Source organism: Periplaneta americana, chromosome 9 (genome assembly GCF_040183065.1).
Source record: "Periplaneta americana isolate PAMFEO1 chromosome 9, P.americana_PAMFEO1_priV1, whole genome shotgun sequence".
NCBI classification, from domain to species: domain Eukaryota; kingdom Metazoa; phylum Arthropoda; class Insecta; order Blattodea; family Blattidae; genus Periplaneta; species Periplaneta americana.
Window position 1 is genome coordinate 97,425,758 of NC_091125.1, and position 19,652 is coordinate 97,445,409.

The 19,652-nt window shown below is 35.7% G+C and overlaps 1 protein-coding gene across 8 annotated transcripts in view; it reads left to right on the plus strand.

The window, feature by feature from the left end:
• The first annotated feature begins 957 nt into the window (after window positions 1-957).
• The window catches only part of LOC138706308 (uncharacterized), a 73,598-nt gene continuing 54,903 nt past the window's right edge, over window positions 958-19,652 (plus strand). For 5 of the 8 annotated variants that reach the window (XM_069835441.1, XM_069835434.1, XM_069835437.1 and 2 more), the window contains exons 1-10: window positions 1,012-1,291; window positions 1,816-2,031; window positions 2,487-2,652; window positions 4,588-4,735; window positions 7,270-7,481; window positions 7,799-7,940; window positions 11,440-11,606; window positions 12,819-12,964; window positions 15,295-15,514; window positions 15,644-15,785. In XM_069835441.1, coding sequence (XP_069691542.1) covers window positions 1,857-2,031; window positions 2,487-2,652; window positions 4,588-4,735; window positions 7,270-7,481; window positions 7,799-7,940; window positions 11,440-11,606; window positions 12,819-12,964; window positions 15,295-15,514; window positions 15,644-15,785 — 1,518 coding nt within the window. In that variant the 5' untranslated portion in view covers window positions 1,012-1,291; window positions 1,816-1,856. The other 3 variants (XM_069835436.1, XM_069835435.1, XM_069835440.1) reach the window with 3 other exon arrangements.

A 19,652-nucleotide genomic window follows, 5' to 3' on the forward strand; every position in this document is an offset into this window, starting at 1 on the left:
ATGAATAACTGATGTACTGTACCCTTATATTCCCATTTTTTCTCCAATATCTGTCGAATACAAAAAATCTGATCAATAGTCGATCTATTACGCCTAAAGCCACACTGATGATCCCCAATAATTTCATCTACATATGGAGTTAATCTTCTCAAAAGGATATTCGACAAAATTTTGTACGACGTCAACAAAAGTGATATTCCTCGAAAGTTACTACAGTTAGTCTTGCCCCCCTTCTTAAAAATAGGCACGATTATGGACTCCTTCCATTGTTCTGGTACAATTTCCTTTTCCCAAATTGCAAGTAGAAATTTATAAATTTCGCTAGATAATGCCCTTCCGCCCTCTTGTATTAATTCTGCTGGAATTTGATCAATACCTGGAGACTTGTAATTTTTCAGATTTTCTATTGCAATTTCGACTTCAGAAAGTGTGGGTTCCGGTACAATTGGCTCAGCAGTTTGTATTTGAATTTCGTCCCGATCACTATTTGGCCTATGCATATTTAGTAGTTGAGGTATAGAAATTCTTATACATTCAAAAATTTAAAATAAATATTATAGTCCAGACACGTCATGATCTGAAGACATTAATTCGTCAATTTAAGCACAGAAACTTAACCATAAACAAAAGCAGAAAAGATCTTTTGAATTCAATGTTTTCTAACGTTAATAAAATAAGAATTCAGACAAGTTTGGGAGGGGGAGGGCTTTCTGTCAAATGACCATTGTGAAATCAAAACTGCGTATGGTCACTGAATTCTATTCTTATTTTAAGAAGTGTCCTAAAGCGTGTAGAGAAGTGTTGCCATTCATATGAACTTTCTAGATCAGTGCTAAGGGTATTTTACACGAAAAAATTAGATAGCGTATAATTTATTTCAAATTTGGGTTATTTTACTAGAAAATGAAGACTTTTTGCGTAGCATTTAGAGACATTCAGCATGAGTACGTTGGCAACTCTGGCTGGACCTGACACCTGATTATGTTGCAAATATTTGAAAATGAGGTAGAAATTATTTCGTGTTAATGTAATTAAATTTTGTGCGTTTAGTGTTAAACTTGCTAAATATCACAGGGAACCCATATTACAAACTACTGCGTGTGTTAATTTAAATACGCATGAATGTAGTTTTAACTAATACTTTGGCAGTTCACAATTGTAAAAAAATAACAACGATAAATTATGGGACGCTAACCACTTACCAAAATAAGGGCGAGCCAAAATTACTTTCAAAGTGGTGATCGGCGGAGGAGCAGGATCGCATGCCGTGCATGTAGAGCCTAGCTTTTTGGTAGGTGCATAGATAGAGTTTAAAGCGAGATCGTAAGATCGAGTATCATTGACAGGTTAGGTTTGGTTAGTTCAGGCTTTTTGCGTTTCATGTTTACGCATGTTGGTGAATAGGTGAGTGTATATATAGATATCCGAAATCCTTTGATTGTGCAATTGTAAATTGTAAAGAATTGTCAATTTGTCTCTTGTTTTCGATAAATATGATTCGACAGGAATCCGACTCGATTAGAAACCAATTATGTAAATGAATCTTACCTGCCTTTGATAGCGTAATTGTAAAGAATTGCCAAACAAAACTCTCAGAGTTATGGTACTTACTGGTTCCATCATAACAGTAATATAATATAAGATATGCAAGGTAGGCTATAACAAAAACCTAAACTAACCAAACCTAACCTGTCAAAGAAGCAACAAGTTATACTAAATATGTGTAAAATTGGCCTATGTCTCTATAGTGGGCGGGACATAAGTAACATTGACCCAGAAGGGTAGTAACTTGTAGTTGTTTTCCTTTGTTACCAGTGAGAAAACATACCTTAATGGCAAAGAATTGAAAACTTAAGATGAGTCCTCAGAAGAAAAAGGGGTTACTTTCTACGAGTTCTCAGAAGAAGAAAAAGGGGTTGCTTTCTACGAGTATTGAAGAGAAGAAGAAGAAGAAGAAGAGATTATTTCCACAACATGAACGTTCATTAATTGTTAGAGATGAGTCATGGCCAGAAGAAAAAAGTCTCGAGAGTAAGTAATGAAATACATTTATAGTTGAGGTGTATTTTATGAACAAAATGACATGTACTCTCATGCTCAGAAATGGTCGGAAAATGTAAATAGATCACTTGTGCCCCAAGCTTACTGTTTGAGACAAAACACTTCCGCGGTTATGCTCATAAGTAAACACGGCAGACCTACTGTCCGCCACTGGTTCTGCTGTGTTTACTTATCAGCATAAAAGTGGATGTGTTCTGTCTGAAACAGCAGGCTTGGAGTACAAGTGATCTGTTTATATTTTCCGGCCATTTCAACTTTAAGGTTCATGGAATGGAGTAGCAACAGTTAGGGAATTCGAGGTAAGACCTCATAGAGCAAAAAGACGTAACATCTTCCCAGTGATGAGGAACTTTAAACTACGAAATGGAGATCAGTTCAAGCTTTGATGTTGGCTGAAATGTTCTGCTTTATTTTCAAATGCGCAGATATTAGCAGAAGCAGGATGCATCTGCTGGATTCCTTCCAAGCAACCCCTCATCACTTGCGTCAAAAGAAGTTGCTGGATGATGATACCAAAGTGTCAGATATTGCCATGTCATCAGATTGGACCCGCTACCTGGATAAGACATACATCCAGTCTGGTAAAGAAAGGTACAGAGAGAGAGTAAAATGAAATTTTATGATTTTATGAAGTTTGTGTTATTCTTAGGATAATAATTGGTTTTCTTCGTAGGCACTCTTCCAGAACTCGATTTTGAGATTCTCATGGAAATACAAGCTTTCAACATATCTCTTAACCAAAATAGTTATTTTCGACACAAGTGTTAAAAATTACTTACATTTTATTTTATGAGCAGAAATGTTTACTAAACAAAGTCATAGGCTAACATAATAATATACTTAATTTTTAACATGAGTGTCATATACTATTTTTTAAACAGCTGTTTATCTGTGCTGGTATAAGTAGAGACAATTCCCCTGATATTTCCAATGTTTTAATCAGTCCCATTATAATAGTGAAACTTTATCATATTAAAAGCAGCTGTTAGCCACATCACAGCATAGCTCACTCAGCTAAGCTTGGGTGCAGGTTCGATTCCTGCTTGGGCTGATTATCTGGTTTGGTTTTTCCCGAGGTTTTCTCCAATCGTAAGGCGATGTCGGGTAATCTATGGCGAATCCTCGGCCTGATCTCGCCAAATACCATCTCACTATCACCAAATTCTTCGATCCTAAATGACCTGGTAGTTGATGCAGCATCGTTAAATAACAAAAAAAACTGTTGTTGTAGCTCAATGATAGAGTATTCGACTGCAGATCTAGAGGCCCCTGATTCGAATCTGGGTATCTCCTAATTTCTTTCATTACATTTAATTCTTAACTGTTTCATATAATTTTCAATAAAATAGTTGTTGAAGCAATTTATGTAATTTGTGTATGTTTCTTAATAAAAAAACAAGTCAATTTTAAAAGTAGGCCTTGCCATTGTATATTATTTTATACAGAATTTCTTCCACGTTTATTGTGCGATTTTAGTGTTAAGTTTTTATACTCTTTGTCCATAAGATGCAGAGACAGAGAAGGTACTCTTTCTAAAAAAATTAATGGTCACTTAATTGTGAAGCCTCCTTGTTTTCATAAAAGTAATTAATTGCGAAGGTCTGTCTATATTGTTGGATATGAAAAGAAAGAAAGGAATTATTTATTTGGAATCTCATTATAAACCATTATCACTTTTTACAATTATCACTTTTAAATGCCTTCTTTTTTTTTTTTTTTTTTTTTTTTTTTTTTTTTGTATTTAAAAACTAGAACAGCTTACAATATAGAGATAGCTATTTAATGTGAATTTATGTAAAATTAATATAATCAATTTGAAAAACACAGTTTATAAACTAAATCAGAATCACAGTTTTTGGGTTTGTAAAAATGGTATTATGTGAAATCCAGAAAACAGTTCTTCTTATCTGATTGTACAGTAAATAATTTCATGTAATTATAATATTGAGTCTTTTGAATAATAGTTCATGAAAATAAGCAATGAACGAGAATATCACTAGCAATTTGATCGAATAAGTAAATAGTTTCAAAATACGTAATGAGAAAGATGTGTCATCTTCACAATACCAATTTTTTTATGAAAATTGTTGCCATTGTTTGGAGATATTGTTTGTCTTCTTCTCTTAAAAGCTTGGTTTTACTATCATAAAATACTGTTAGAAGAGCCATTTTTTATGTTTATGTTGCTTTTCATGCTTTATTTCCGAGACTATATACTGTATTGAACAGATAACTAAAACATGGCTACAGCTTCCATAATCAAGACAAATCTTCTTAGGTACTGTGAAGATGATCATAAAACATCATTTCTATTAAATTGTGAAATCTGGAATGTGCTGTTAGCCTTCCCTCACGAAAACATATTACTTATCTTCATTCTGTTGACATGTGTTTTGTCCTAGAAATTCCATCAGTATTCAACTGATAGGTTTCCATGGTTTTTACTGTACAAGTTAAAAAGGCAATAAGCATAATGTGGAGTGTTATGCTAAAAGACTATTAATTTTGTGTGTGTCTCTGTGACAGGCTGGCCTCACCTGTCAGTGACAGTTCTCTTGGGAGTAAGATCATTGAAGAAGAAGAAATGGAAGAACTAGCAAAGTCTCCAGAGAGAAAACAGGGCTTCAAACGAAGCAAAGTTGCAAAAGGAAAGCTTAGTTCTGATGCCTTTGCTGTAAGTATAGTATCAGGTATGAGAGGCAGTCGGAAATAATACCTCCAATCTTTTTTATGCTTGTTTACAGAAAAAGAGAGATGAAAATTACACAGGTAAAGATGCAATACTCTTTATCATAATCACATTTCTATTTTTTTTTTTTTTAATTTTTATGGTGGGTACTTGACTGTTCGTCATTCACCCATATGAAGCTAGTTATGTAGACCAACTTACTAACAGAGTTGTTGCTGAGGGTATACCATAGGAGGCAGGTCTAGACTACACCTGCAATGAGATGAGGTGATGAAGTTTTGTTAGGATGCCACAGGAGAACAAGAGCTTCTGGAGAAAACCCCTGTGTTACCTGGACCATGGGTTCACCTAACACAAATTATAAATTGGGGGTATGCCTGGGATCGAACCTGGGTCTGCAGGATTATGAGTCCAGCCTCTCTTCAGTATAGGTCCCATTCTTTTTCAGTGTTGTTTTTTATTTTCTTTTACATTTCAGTAGAGGTATGTTTGAAAAAATTCGGCACCCCTTTTTGACCACTGCAATATTGCAGTTTTGAAAGTGGGCTTTTCCTTAGAGAATGATATTCTGGAAGGTCATTCTTTATATAATCAAAGCAGTGAAAATGTGGGAACGAACAGAGAAATTTGCCAAAGTTTGATATCACCAGACATGTTTTGATGTAGAGGCCAGAGTTTACTGTTATCTCCTTAACTAAAAAATCTTCGAAAATTGTCGCAAAAGATGGCTGCCTTAAGTGTTCACGTAGGCTTCCGCGGCTGGTGTACATGGTGTGTGGATAAGCTTCAGGGCTTCTACCGCGTTGTCTTGGTGTTATTGGCTGACATTTCGACCGCTGTGTTGTGGCCATCTTCAGAGCAGTTGTTGGATAAGGAAATAGTCTGCCAGTACTTATATATATAGTAGTCTCGATGGGGGGAGTACTTGCTGTGATAGGTCGTAGGTTCTCCTTCTGGCATCTGATTGCTCCTACTCCAATCCGGTTGAGGTCTGTATGAAGGGGAGTATTCATATTAAATACTGGCCCTCATAAGGTCCGAAAGAGTGACCTATTTCCTTACCCAGCAACTGCGGTCGAAACGTCAGCCAATAACACCAAGACAACGCGGTAGAAGCCCTGAAGCTTATTCACACACCATGGCGCCTTAAGCTTTTCTTCTATTGACACTTTAGAACTTTTTCTTTTTTTATGATATTGTTTCATATCATTCCATAAATTTTCTTTTGGACTCTAGTTAGAAGTGGTAGAAGCATGTATAATGACCAGTGACCATATTGGAGAGGAATTCATCCCCTCCAGCTTTATAGTGGAGAAATCAAATCAATCTTCTTAATGTATCCAGCTGTTTGCTGACAACATAAAGTCCACTGTAGTCCATTCAGTTGTTGTTTTTCAAGAGAAATGAGGGGTATTTTGATCAGTGTTTATTATAGATGCCTGTTGCTAGTAGCCAGAGTTGGGGTGTAATCAATATATACTGCAGGGCTGTGTCTTCTCCAACTGGTACTGATGATTTTAATTTACTTCTTTTGTGGTTTACGAATGGACAGTATAGAAGAATGTGTTTCAGATCTTCATCATGATTATTACACAACGGATTATAGTGGAGAAAGAGAACCGTGAAAATTGCTTTCTTTATGCTTTTATGGTCTTTGGTCAACATTTGGTGCATTAATCATTTACAGATATATGTATGTTAGACATAGTCTACCCACCAACATTGTTTAGAATCAAGCAAATTAATTATAAATTGTTAAAAAAAAAAATTTGCTGTAATAAAATAGGCCTATGTAAGGAAATTCTGGAAGTTAACATTTTTTCAGAGTTTTTAACATCACTGAGAGAAAGTTGATCACATTTCTGTTGAGCCAGTTTTCTCCAAATATTGAAGTTGCTGCTGTTGTCACTCTTATTTCAACATTGCTCCTTTAGCATTATCAGTATATTATTGCATCTGAATATAGTTGAAAGAGGACGTTATGGAAGTGCCATTGCTATTTTCATTGAAAATGTGCACATTTTGAGATGTAGATAATTGCAAAATAAGCTTAGTAAGAGATCTTTTTTATAAACATAAGTTGGATTTTTTCATTTGTGGACAGACAGTTGAGTAAACAAAAATTTAAAGAAAATATCTAGTAGATAGAACAAAGGTATGAGAGCCCTTCTCACACGAAGCTATTGAATGCCTTTTTCATATATATGATATTGTGAAAATTGAAAATATTAACACCTTTCTTATGAATTTCATAAGTTCAGAATTTTAATAGCGACTTCAGTGAGAAAATAAAGATTTGAAATAATGGAAAAATGAATTTGTTGCTTTATTTCTCTTTTATTTTTTTATTTACTCACATATTAGTTTAGACTTTCCATAAGACGAATTTTGCGTTTAGTAGCCTCATATGTTCTGTGTGTGAGAATACACCTGAAAAGAATTTCTTCAGTAAGCTAATATGTTCCCTTAAGTTTGATACATTGATAACATATCTTTTAATGCTTGTATGTTCAATGCAGGCAGCTTTTGCAGATTGGAAGCGACATGACCCACAATTGTCTTCAGTAATAGATACAGAATTAACTGAAGATTCAATCAGTGAGGACTACAGCAGTCCTGTGCTGATTCAACCTTTTCAGAGGAAGAAGCGTCACAGAGCTAGTGGTGCTGTGTACCAGGATGTTTTCAGTAACTCATCCTCTGTTGCTTTTCTGAAGAATGATCAGAATAGGTAAGATTGATTTTATTTTAATTCCCCCCCTTGTATATTAATAAAACTGTAAACAATACCTGTTTCCGTACTGAACTGTTTTAATTCAGGTATAGGTGATCACAGAAACCAAGAATTTTCCTTTTCGCCCAAGAATTTAATTCTTTTACTCAAGAATTTTTATCTTTGTCACTCAAGAAATTTAGGCAATTTTATACAAGAAATTTGAGGGTCCCTATGCATTGTCAATCTTAGATGCGTTTTACTGTTCATGAAAATAAGATGAGTGGTATAAAGATGATGTTCAGAAATATGAACTTTGTTTCTCTCTGTGATAGGTTGGCCTCAGTGCTCAGTGATAGTTCTCAAGAAGATAAGAACATTGAAGACATGGACAAAGTAGCAGAGTCGCCAGAAAAAGAAGTGCGTTTTAAACGAAGGACAGTTGCAAAAAGAGAGAAAGATTTTGATGCTTTTCAGGTGAGTGTCGAGAGAATGAGAATGATTGAAAATATTACTTAATTCTCATTCCATACAAGATGACTGCCACATATCAACAAACATAACGCACAATTGAGGACTGTTTTTGCAAAACTTGCTAACTGAAAAAAACTAAATTTTACAGGAGAGACAAAAAACTATAGTAAGCAAGTTTTGCTGTATCTCTTACTTATAGCAGAAAGCAAGTTTTGGAAAAACGATTACACTTTGACACACTCCAATGAAGAGAAATAACCCAATTTTACTAAGACACCTTGAACATCATGTAGAGGCTTGCCTTATGTTAATGAAGCCATCAAAATCTTAATTTTGCAAATTTTGCAGTTAGCAAGTTTTGCAGTTAGCAAGTTTTGCCAAAACGGTCCTCAATTCTTCTGTGCTGTTCATTGGTATGTTTGCTCCAGAAAATTAAATATGCATTGACATGTGTGGAGCAATGATAGATGACGAGACATAACAGATAATTATGTTAAACTAACAACTTAACATAAAGCATTGCATACATATGGGATTTTTCAAAGATAAGGGTTGGTATCACAAAATGTCATGTTGCAGTCATAGTGTGTGTCCACAACACAAGAAGGCTCTGTGCTTGTCTGTAATAGAACAGAGAATAATGTTAAATCAGTTGTCAGTGTAGCGCTGTGCAGAATGCTTATAACCCGTGTTGAACAACACTTATATATCAAAAAAGCTGTTTTCCATGGGAGGAATGCCAGAGAATACCACAGAAAGTTGGTAGAAGCTGTCGGGAATAATGCCCTTCCATACCGGACAGTCGCAAGGTGGGTAGCTACTTTGAGGGCCTTTATAATCGGTATGTGTGCTGTAATGATTCTGGCACAGGAACCCTGAAATGTTATGGCAACGACCATAATAAACATGAGGAGCAAAATGTTGGCGTGTTATTACATGTCATTACATTTTGTCCATTCCTTGTCCATTCATCTGTATATTTTACATATTCCACCTAAGCTCGAATTTTCACAAAAAAAAGTAGTTGCCATGACTTGTGCCCCAATCCTCACGTGGGGGGAGGGGGGGTGTGTGTGTGTGCGTGCGTGTGCGTTTTTTTTTTTAATCCTGATATAGTGCTGTTGTTGGGGACATACTTAACCTTCGCGTTATAGCTAAACTGCGGTATCTCAGAAATGATTATAGTATGTGTGTTAACTTCATGACAAGTCACATGGAGATGAGTAAAGCCGGTAATTTAATGCACTATAATTCTATACATGAATTTAAATAATGTAAATGTATGGTAATATAAACTAAACGCTCACAAGTTATGCAGTTTATTCCATAAAACTTGTTACTGTATTATTTTTAGCAATAGTTCACTTCACTGTTTACTGTTTTATATTAGCAAGATGGAGGAGACTAACACTATTTGATTCCTTTTGTCTTTAAAATTTTCACTCACTGAATATGCTTTTCGTTTTTGCGACATTACTGCACTTAACATTTAATTAAATTAAAATCAGAACGTGTGACACAGACTAAAACTGAACAACTTAACACTCAGAACATGTGACACAGACTAAAACACAGTACAGTATAACTTTCATTTTACAACATTTGTGAAAACTAAAATTCATGACTTAAGGCATAAATTGTTTTCCGTTATGCCTGCAAATCCCTTGAAATGCAGTTTTACAATGCAGCCACTAAGGGCTGTGCATATACCTGCGAGTATAAACACAGGAGTGGAGCAAAGTAAAATGACTTGAGTCCATTCTCTTTCACTGTAGAGCAAATTCTGTGCAGGTATAGAAAGGTATAGGAGAGAACAAACTATCTATTGTTTAGAAGGATATTTTCTGAAGATATAGCTCTTTGAATTAATATTACCTTTGGCTGAAGAGCGTAGGCGAAAGTAGATGTTAAAGAATTGCAATTACTGTTCTTCATGACGAGTTTACCAAGCAGCAGACTGACTGCAATAAAATAGAATTTTCAAGTTTTAGTTTTGTCTGGCTACATTTTTTTTTTGTATACTAGCTAGCATATGAGTTTCCCTTCAACTAGTTGCTAGAGCAAGGAGGAGGTAACTGCAGTGATGGAGATGTCTCTTGAAGAGATGAGTGAAAAGTTTCTAGTAGGCATAGCATTTCTTACAGTACTGTTATATAAGAAGATAATTGTGGTAGTGATGATAAAATTTAATTTTTGTAACTTTTTGTGACAGATTGGACATGACTTTTTCATATTAAGCTATTAAATGCCTTCTCTTTTGACCATTGTGTGTGAATTGAATTTTCCCACCTTTCTTGACTATGAATTTAATAATAATAATAGTTTTATTTTCCCTGGCAGAGTTAAGGCCATCAGGCCTTCTCTTCCACTTAACCAGGATCAAAACATATACAGGAAAATCAGTGGCGTAGCGTCAATGTAAGCTAAAAAGCTCAGCTTCCCCAGTTAATAATAATTTCATAATAAACCTGCAGTCTATGGACAAAATTATTTATTAATTTTAATTGAATTTATATTTACTCATTAAATATTGTGATGCGGCAGCTCAGGATGATTTGTGATGCAGCAGTAAACAAGAAGTATGCACACACTAGCTTCCAAGAAGACTGGTTTCTTACACTCATTCTTCTGTGTAACCCACCCTGCAGATTTTCCATCCCTTTCTAACTAAACTACCCTGGTCGCAAGGCTCGCAGGAAGCTAGCTTTGACATTGAAAATAAGTAGTTTCCGTGTTATCCCTTTTCGTCAGTTGTGTCCTGTTGAAGTGTTAGTGTGCATTGTGGCTGATATAATAAATAATGAGTGAAATAACAGTTCCTGACACCAATTTAGTTGAATTTTTTAGGACAATTCTATTATCAAGACTGACTTACAAAAAAAAGTGTGATCTAAAAAACAAATGACCGACTCCCTTGCTGTCAATGAGGGACACAATCAAAAGACAGATGCGTAGTTACGTAATGATACTAATACTGTATCTATTGATCGTTAATATTGTGATTTCTCTAAGTATGACAGGGAGTGAGCTAGTGTTATACTATACGTGTCTATTTGATGTGTAAACCATGAAATCATATTTTACTACGTACCATTTGAGGTCATGCCTTATTGGTGTTATTTACGAGGTTCCAACCAATCTTCTACTACTGACTTGACATTGACTACTATTTATTTTAAGACTATATTTTTGTAATACGTTTTCTCATACTGCATGAAAGACAACTTGAATTAGCTTCCCCTGCTCAAAATTTCATGCTGCTCCACTGAGGAAAATACATATTGGTATACAAGTATTAACGAATTTTATAACTGGACTTGAAGGACCTGTTAGCAGTATGAATAACCAAGATTTGCAATAAATGTGCTTGTAATATGATATAAAATATATAGACTAGTTTAGTTCTTAATTTCTTTTATTGATTTAGTAATTTGTCAGTTGAATTTTAGATAAGACGAGCTTTTTGCTTAGTAATTTTAATGCTTTTGTGTGTTGAATGCAGGCAGCATTTGTTGATTCCAAGAAACAGAAGTCTCCTTTGGCTTCATTGATAGAGACAAGAGTGACTGATGTTTCTGACAATGAAGACAACATGAGTCTTGCACTGAGACATTCTTTGCAGAGAAACAGGATCCCAAGAACTACTGCTCTTAAGGATAGTTCGAATAGGTAATGTTCACTGTATTTTAATTTTTCGTCATAGGCAGAGAAGAGAGCATAAGACTGAGTTGTACTTCTGATTTGGCTAGTCACAAGCAGGTATAGCAAGAGGATTATCATTCGTCTGAGAATAGAAAGTTAAGAGACTTGCCAAGTGTGTGTTTTGATTAACAGAAGGTGATGTGAATGTTCTCGAAGCTTTCGTTAGGGATTTTTTCGGGAATGAAATTAAAGGTACGGTCACACAGCGCTACTTTTGCAGCGCTGCAGTACAAAAAACTGCGCAACTCTCGTACTGCAACGTGTGAACAATGGTGCAACCCGAAAAGTAGTGGCTGCCGGACCTGCTGCTCGCTACTTTTTCATACTGCGCGCAGCTTAAAAGTAGCGACGTGTGAACAGGGTTCTCAGGGTTGCAGCCGCAGCATTTTTGATATCGGTTTTGTTGAAACTTTTGCTGCGGTTACAACCAGTGTTGTCACCCAAATGTGCCAATGATACTTTTATTGTTTGGATATATTTTAATGTTAGATGTGATTAAAATAAATTATTTATAACAGTTATTAAATGCACAACACAGTCTGAGCATATTTGCTGACGATATAATTCATTTTTTTAATTTTCCGTAGCATAGTTTCAAACAGGAGGGTTGCCAACATTGATTACGTGAATATGCTGTTGGTCATCATTTAAGTATATAGGCATTTTGAAAAGCTTTATAGTAAAAAAAAAAAATGCCAATTTCTGAATACTAGTTAGGACAGTAAAGCATATAATAGATACGTAAGCTTTCATATGAGTTTCTTAATAATGCGAACATAACCAGAGAATGTATATTGGGAAGTCAACACGGAGATGGAAACCTGCAGCATGACTGCGGCTGCAAAAGTAGCGCCTTGTGTGTGAACAGATTCGCAACCTCCAGTTGCAACTTTGCTGCACTCCGGTTGCGCAGCATGAAAAGTAGCGTGCAGCGCGCTACTTTTGGCTTACATGTGAACACGACACGCAACGTTTGCAGCTGCAGTACAAAAGTTGCGCAGCAAAAGTAGCGACGTGTGACTGTACCTTAAGGCTTGTCATGTGATTCTTTGCTGTTAATTAGAGCTAGAGCTAGATTATACATTCTCAACCTTAGATAAGTTTTACAGTTCATGTAAATAACATGAGTGGGCATAAAATGATGTTGAGAAATATGAACTTTGTTTCTGTCTGTGACAGGTTGGCCTCAGTGCTCAGTGACAATTCCCAAGTAGATGAGAACATTGAAGACATGGACAAAGTAGCAGAGTCCCCACAAAAAGAAATGAATTTTAAACGAAAAAGAGTTGCAAAAAGGAATAAAGTTTCTGATGCTTTTCAGGCAAGTAACTAGTCAGATACATCTTAAACAGAATGTTTGAAAATATTACTTAATCCTCATTCCATACAAGATGATTTTGCCACATATTAACAAACAGAGCAAAATCATTTCGTGCCCCAACCATTGATAGGTTGTATGTTCAAAGTGAAAAATGATGCATACATCAACACGTGTGGAGCAATGACAGATGACGACACATAACAAATAACTATTTTAAACTAACCTTCTTCTTCTCCTCCTCCTCCTCCTAGTTAAGCTGTGTATGTCGACTAAAACACTTATACACAAATGGTCCATTGTGCACCACATAAGCTGGAAATCAACCCAGAAGACCACAATGCAACACCGGCCTTGCAATACTACTGGATTTGATTTTCTTAAATTCCTTAGGAGATAATTTATGTTTCCTGAGATAACGATGCCTGATTTGGCTTAGACCTGAGCAATCCAGCAAAATGTGAGGTGATGTCTCAACTTCCATCCCACATTTCCTACATGTTGGGTCATCACTGAGGCCCAAAATATGACGGTGCTTATTTAGACGGCAACGTTCAGCCAAAAGCCTGATAACCCCTCTTAGAATTCTCCTTTCCAAGGCCAGGAGTTGTTTAGTTGAGTCAGTTTTTGGTTCTTCAATAAGAAGTTTAGTCCATCTCATAGCTGTTGCAGATCTCCAGGCTCCTATAGTCCCGTCGCTCTAATTTCCAGCAGCCAATCGCGTTGCAGGTTGGCTACATTTAAACGTGTGCGTCTTGTGATTCGCTTATGAAGACGTTATTCATTTGTTAAGGCTCGATAAACACTTAATATAATCGCCCGCCATTTTGGCTCTTTCGTTGGCGTTCGCAGAAAGCACACGAAGACGTTATTTGCCACTCAATTATTTGCTGAATTACAGTGTGTTTGATTTATTATCATAGGAGCTACGACATGATAATGTTTAACGGTATGGCAAATAGATTCCTCGTATGGTAGCTTGGGAACGAAAGAACAAAAATGGCGAACGATACTACCTACCTAGACTTTATAGAGCCTTCACTTCCTAAGACGGAAGCAAAGAGGCGGAGTCACGCCGGAAATAACAGCGTCGCGACTATAGTAATCCTTTCATCAGATTCTTCTTTAGAGCCTGTTTGATTATGCACTTCAGGATATCCACACAAGGTTCCAGGCTATAGCATTGGATTGAGGCTCTATGCTTGTCCAGTAGGTCAGCTTGTTGATTGCCATGCACTCCACTGTGTCCTGGGACCCAGATGTACTTTATTTCTACTGGATAGAGTTTTCAGGGTAGTTCTGTATTCTTCAACAAGTCTAGAATCCACTCTGTGCAGATTTAGTGCACACAATATAATCTGGCTATCAGAAAAATTGTAGACATAATCATGTCTTGGCAAGATCTTTTTAGGTTTTCCTGAGTACAAACTAATATAGCAAACACCAGCTTGGTAAACCTTAGTATATTGATCAAGGGGGATTGATATTCTTACATCATAAATCCTTGCTCCAATACCATTACTAGTTCTGGAGCCATCCGTAAACCACTCCAAACTGCCAGGTGGAAATTGGTTGTTAATTTGAAACAGAGGTATGATGACAGAGCAGACTACCTTTTGTTCAGGAGAATATTTTCTGAAGATATTGTTCCTTCATTTAATATTACCCTAGCTTCTGAATAGTGTAGGAGGAAATGGATGTTAAAGAATTGCTATAGCCGTTCTTCATGATGACCATACCAGGCAACAGAGTGACTGAAGATAGAATTGAATATTCAAGTTTAAATTTTGTACGGCAGTATTTTTTATATATTTGTTGGCATATGAGTTTCTCTTCAGCTAATTTATAGAACAAGGAAGAGGCAACTCCAGAGATGGGGATGCCCCTTGGAAGAGATGGGTGGAAAATTTCTTGTAGACATAGCATTTCTTACAGGACTAGGATATGGAAAGATAATGATGGTAGTGATAATGAAATTTAATATTTGTAACTTTGTGTGACTGATGAGACATGCCTTCCCCTTATTAGGTTATTAAATACCTACTTTTATGACCATTATGTGGGAATTGAGGTTTTTTGCCTTTCTGGACCATGAATTTGACGAGTATATAATATATAGGAATATATGGACTAGTTCAGTGTTCATTTTTTGCTCACTTACCGACTTGTCAATTGAATTTATGTAAGATGAGCTTTTTGTTTAGTACTATTACATATTTATGTTCTATGTGCAGCAGTGTACCTGAAGAAAAATTTTTCGAATAATCCAGTGTGTTCCCTTAAGTATGGTATATTTCAAGACAAACATTTTTAATGCTTTTGTTTCAATGCAGGCAGCATTTGATGATTCGGAGCAACAGAAGTCTCCTTTGTCTTCGTTGATAGAGAGGAGAGTGACTGATGCTTCTGTCAGTGATGACCAAATGAGTCCTGTGCGAAAACATTCTTCCCAGAGAAATAATGTCTCAAGAACTAGTGCAGCTGTGAACCAGACTGCTTTAAATAAGTCTTCCAAATCCAGGATATCCATGACTTCTCTAAAAGATAGTCCGAATAGGTAATATTGACTGTATTTTAATTTGATGTGATAGGCAAGGAAGAAAGCAGTTTTATTAAACACGTAAATACGATGAGTGGGCATGGAGATGAAGTTAAGAAGTATAAACTTTGTTTCTGTCTGTGACAGGTTAGCTTCAGGACTCAGTGATAGTTCTGAAGAAAATGAGAACATTGAAGACGTAGACAAAGGTGCAGAGTCACCAGAAAAAGAAATGCGTTTTAAACAAGGCAGACTTACAAAAAGAAATAAAGATTTTGATGCTTTCCAGGTGAGTACCTAGTCATATACAGTAAAACCCCGATTTTAGGAGACCTCCATTTAATATTTTTCGGCATTCAATATTAAAATTTCACTGTTCCAATAATTATTATATACGATTAATGTATTTGTATATTCAATTTAACGTTATTCTCTTTGTTGTGAAACCTGTATTATATGTTAAAAATTGTTTTTAAATTATTTTTTCTGAATCTCGACTAACGCAAATATAAATGCATTTCAATGAATTGCGTAAAATACAAATTTTTTGAAGAGTCAGTTACTAGGCAATGCTGCTGCTTTGCTGATATGTATTAATGTAGAGACCACTTGATCGCCACTCCCTTCCCATGCCCACACGAAGCTGCGTGCTTGTCTGCTAATTCCCTTCTCAAGAGCCAATCACATTCAGTGATGGACGTGCAACCATCCATCATTATTCATCAGTCACTTCTGTCTTTGTTGCACTCACTGAGATCCATAATGTCAGCACTACTACAGTGAAGAGACTTACTTGTTTTTACTGTTATAGTACATATCAGTATAAAAATAGTGGCCACGAAAAAGAAAACACTTTCTCTTGCGGAAAAAGTTAACGTAATTCACAAAATGGAAAAAAAAGTTCACTTGCAAAGATATCCGAGTTGGTGAGAAGAAGACTTGATACTTAGCTCCCCTTTATGTTTTTCATTTTATTTGTACAGTATTATTCATAATTTACTTATTGTAGCATGTCTGTAAATAAATTGAATTTGTCCACACCTGTGGAGTAACAGTTAGCGAGTCTAGCCGCGAAACCAGGTGGCCCGGGTTCGATTCCCGGTCGGGGCAAGTTACCTGGTTGAGGTGTTTTCCGGGGTTTTCCCTCAACCCAATATGAGCAAATGCTGGATAACTTTCGGTGTTGGACCCCAGATTCATTTCACCGGCATTATCACCTTCATCTCATTCAGATGCTAAATAACCTAAGCTTTTGATAAAGCGTCTTAAAATAACCTACTAAAAAAAATTGAATTTTTGCAAATTTATTCATTTTTTTTTACAAAAATAGCAAACCCCTATCTAGTGTCAACTTCTGTTTAAGGTTAATTATTCTGTGTCTCCAGAAAAACCTTCAGTAGAGGTTCTACTATACATCTCAAAGAGAATGTTTGAAAATATTACTTAATCCTTATTTCATAAAAGACGATGCTGCCACATATCAACAAACATAAAGCCATATCTTTCTGAGCCCCAGACTGGTAGATTATGCTCATGCCGGAAAATGAGGAATACATTGACATGTGTGGAGCAGTGACATGATATGACATAACAGATAATTATTTTACTCGCAGCTAGCTAGCTACTATAGTCTGCATTATTACCGCACATATGTCACAGGACATTAACTTCACACAATAATTGAACGCACCATTGATTCTGTATTGTAATACAGCACAAGGAGCAAAGAGTAATAAGGTATAAACTGGTTGAATCACTGTTCTCATCTTGTGTGTTTAGATTCGTGTTTTGAGAGATGACATAGCCAGCTATAATAAATTACACAATCTCTTTGTTATCACCATGCCTCAGTGTCAGCTGTCGTTTATTGGTCCCATTATCAAAAGTTTCATGGTCCAATACACAGAAACATAAGTTTGTTAGTATTATGAAATGGGGAAAAACGTGCATTTGAGATGATGAAAATGCGATATCTGTATAAAACGTTAAAATCTGTAAATTCCAACTGACTGAAAATCACATTCTTTCTACACAGCCATAAGTAACTTAAGTTTTCAATACCTTCTAATGTCGTATTTTCCTTCTCGTTTTTAAAGGAACTGAAAGTTTGTGCTTTCAGACCTGGGACATAATTTGCATTGCATTCTAGGCAGCATGAAGTTTTTTGTCCTGCAGCTAATAGGAAGTTCTTCTGATACATAGATTGGTTTACATGCGAGATCACCTTGTATGAATTAACGATTAACATCAGTCTCCTTGTCAAAATCACTGCTGACATCTTCGAACTGCTTCTTCATTTTTCTTCAACTCCTTCACACATTAATTTTCTCTTCTTTCGCACACTATTAATTTATTCACGTAGAATTATGTCTTTCTCTTCACAATGAGTATTGGGGTAAGTTGGGAATTGACTGCGAAATGAAATTAATCCAATCCCTGCTTGCTGGCCTTCTATTTTCCTTGTTCATCTTGTATTCCTCTTTTTCTTCTTGTATTGCACTTGTTCTCCTTGTTTTTCTCTGGTTCTGTTGTCTTCCTATTGATCTTGCATTTCCCATGTTCTGCTTGCATTCCACTTGTTCTCCTACTTCTCCATGTATTGCCCTAGCTCAACTTCTCTCCCCTTTTACTCCTTTTGTTTTCCCTGTACTGCTTGACTTTCTCTCGAGCTCTTTGTTTGACGTGCTACTTGTCAACAACTCTTCTATGTAAAGATATGCAACATCATAAAGCTGTGCACCTGTCGACAGGTGAGTGCTGAGATATGTAGTTTTATGAAAGGCTGTTCATCTGCCAATTTTTCTGTCCTACTATTCTCTTTTTCTCCTAATTTTTTGTGAATATCACTTACTTCTCACTATTTATTTCACTTCTTAGTCTTCTGTGTGATGTTTTTTTTCTTTTCAAACACCTCGCTCTCTTTGTTCCCACTTCTTTTACGTCTTTTTTTTTTCTTTACCTTTCAACTCATTCGCTTTGGATTTTCCTGCTACACTTTTGACCTTCTCTGTTGTTCTCTTTGCTCATTTTCTTTCTGGTCTTCGTCAAATAATCTACCACCTACTCTACTTTATTTTAATTTGCCTTTTGTCTTCGTTTTGCTCCTCTAATCGCATTTCCATCAATTCTGCTTCCTTCTCCACTTCCTTTTACACCTCTGCTTTTTCTTCTGTTTTTATCCTCTTTCACCTACTATGTCTTCTGGCCTTCCTCTTGTTTCATTTGCACTTCCACATACTTCTGACCTACTTCGTTTTGCTCTTTATTCTTCTCATCCTCAACTTTTCCTTCAAATTTTTTCTCATTGTGATTATTCAAGTTTTGCATCATTTCTGATAATATAGTTTATTATTTCTGTCCTGAATGTTTTAGTACCCATGTTTAATAATTGAAATTGAAAAGTCATTAACTACTTCGTTTAAACCGCTAGAGATTGATTTTGCTTGACATCATCTTTGCATCATTTGATTAGAAAGTTAACCCAAAGCAGAAGATTTTATTTATGTGTTGATTTGTTTGATTATATATGTATATTTATTTATTTATTTATCTACTTACTTATTTCATCACAACAAATTATCTCCTTTAACATAAATTATGTAAAAATTTGAAAGGCATGATAAGGTCCGATAAGCTGATACAATAACAATAAAAGTTTTATCATGAACCGTCAGTGCTTATCTATTTAACGAATTTATTAGTTTACAATAATATTTCACATCGAGATGTCTGTATCTAGATTTATGTGGCTTATCAAGCTTTTTATAGCTATAACAGTATTCTGATCTATATATGCACTTTGCTCTGTTCTTGTACGTGACCCTCCATTATAATTTGGTATAATAGGTATCACAACTTGATACATATTTATTTTCTTCCCCCACAGCTGATTCACCAGTTCTCAGTCAGATCTGGACATCAATACAGATACGAACCTGTCTCAATCACAACTGTATCGCACATGTTTTAATTTAATTCAGTATGTAATAACTTCTAATAATTTTGATCATGGCTCACATAGCCTAGTTTTAACATAGTAATGTTTTAATCTCGTTGTATGTTCATTTACTTCTACAGAGAGACATGTTAATTGGTTTATTTATTTGTATCACATATACATGTACCAACTTCATGCACATAGGCATAAACTTTTCTG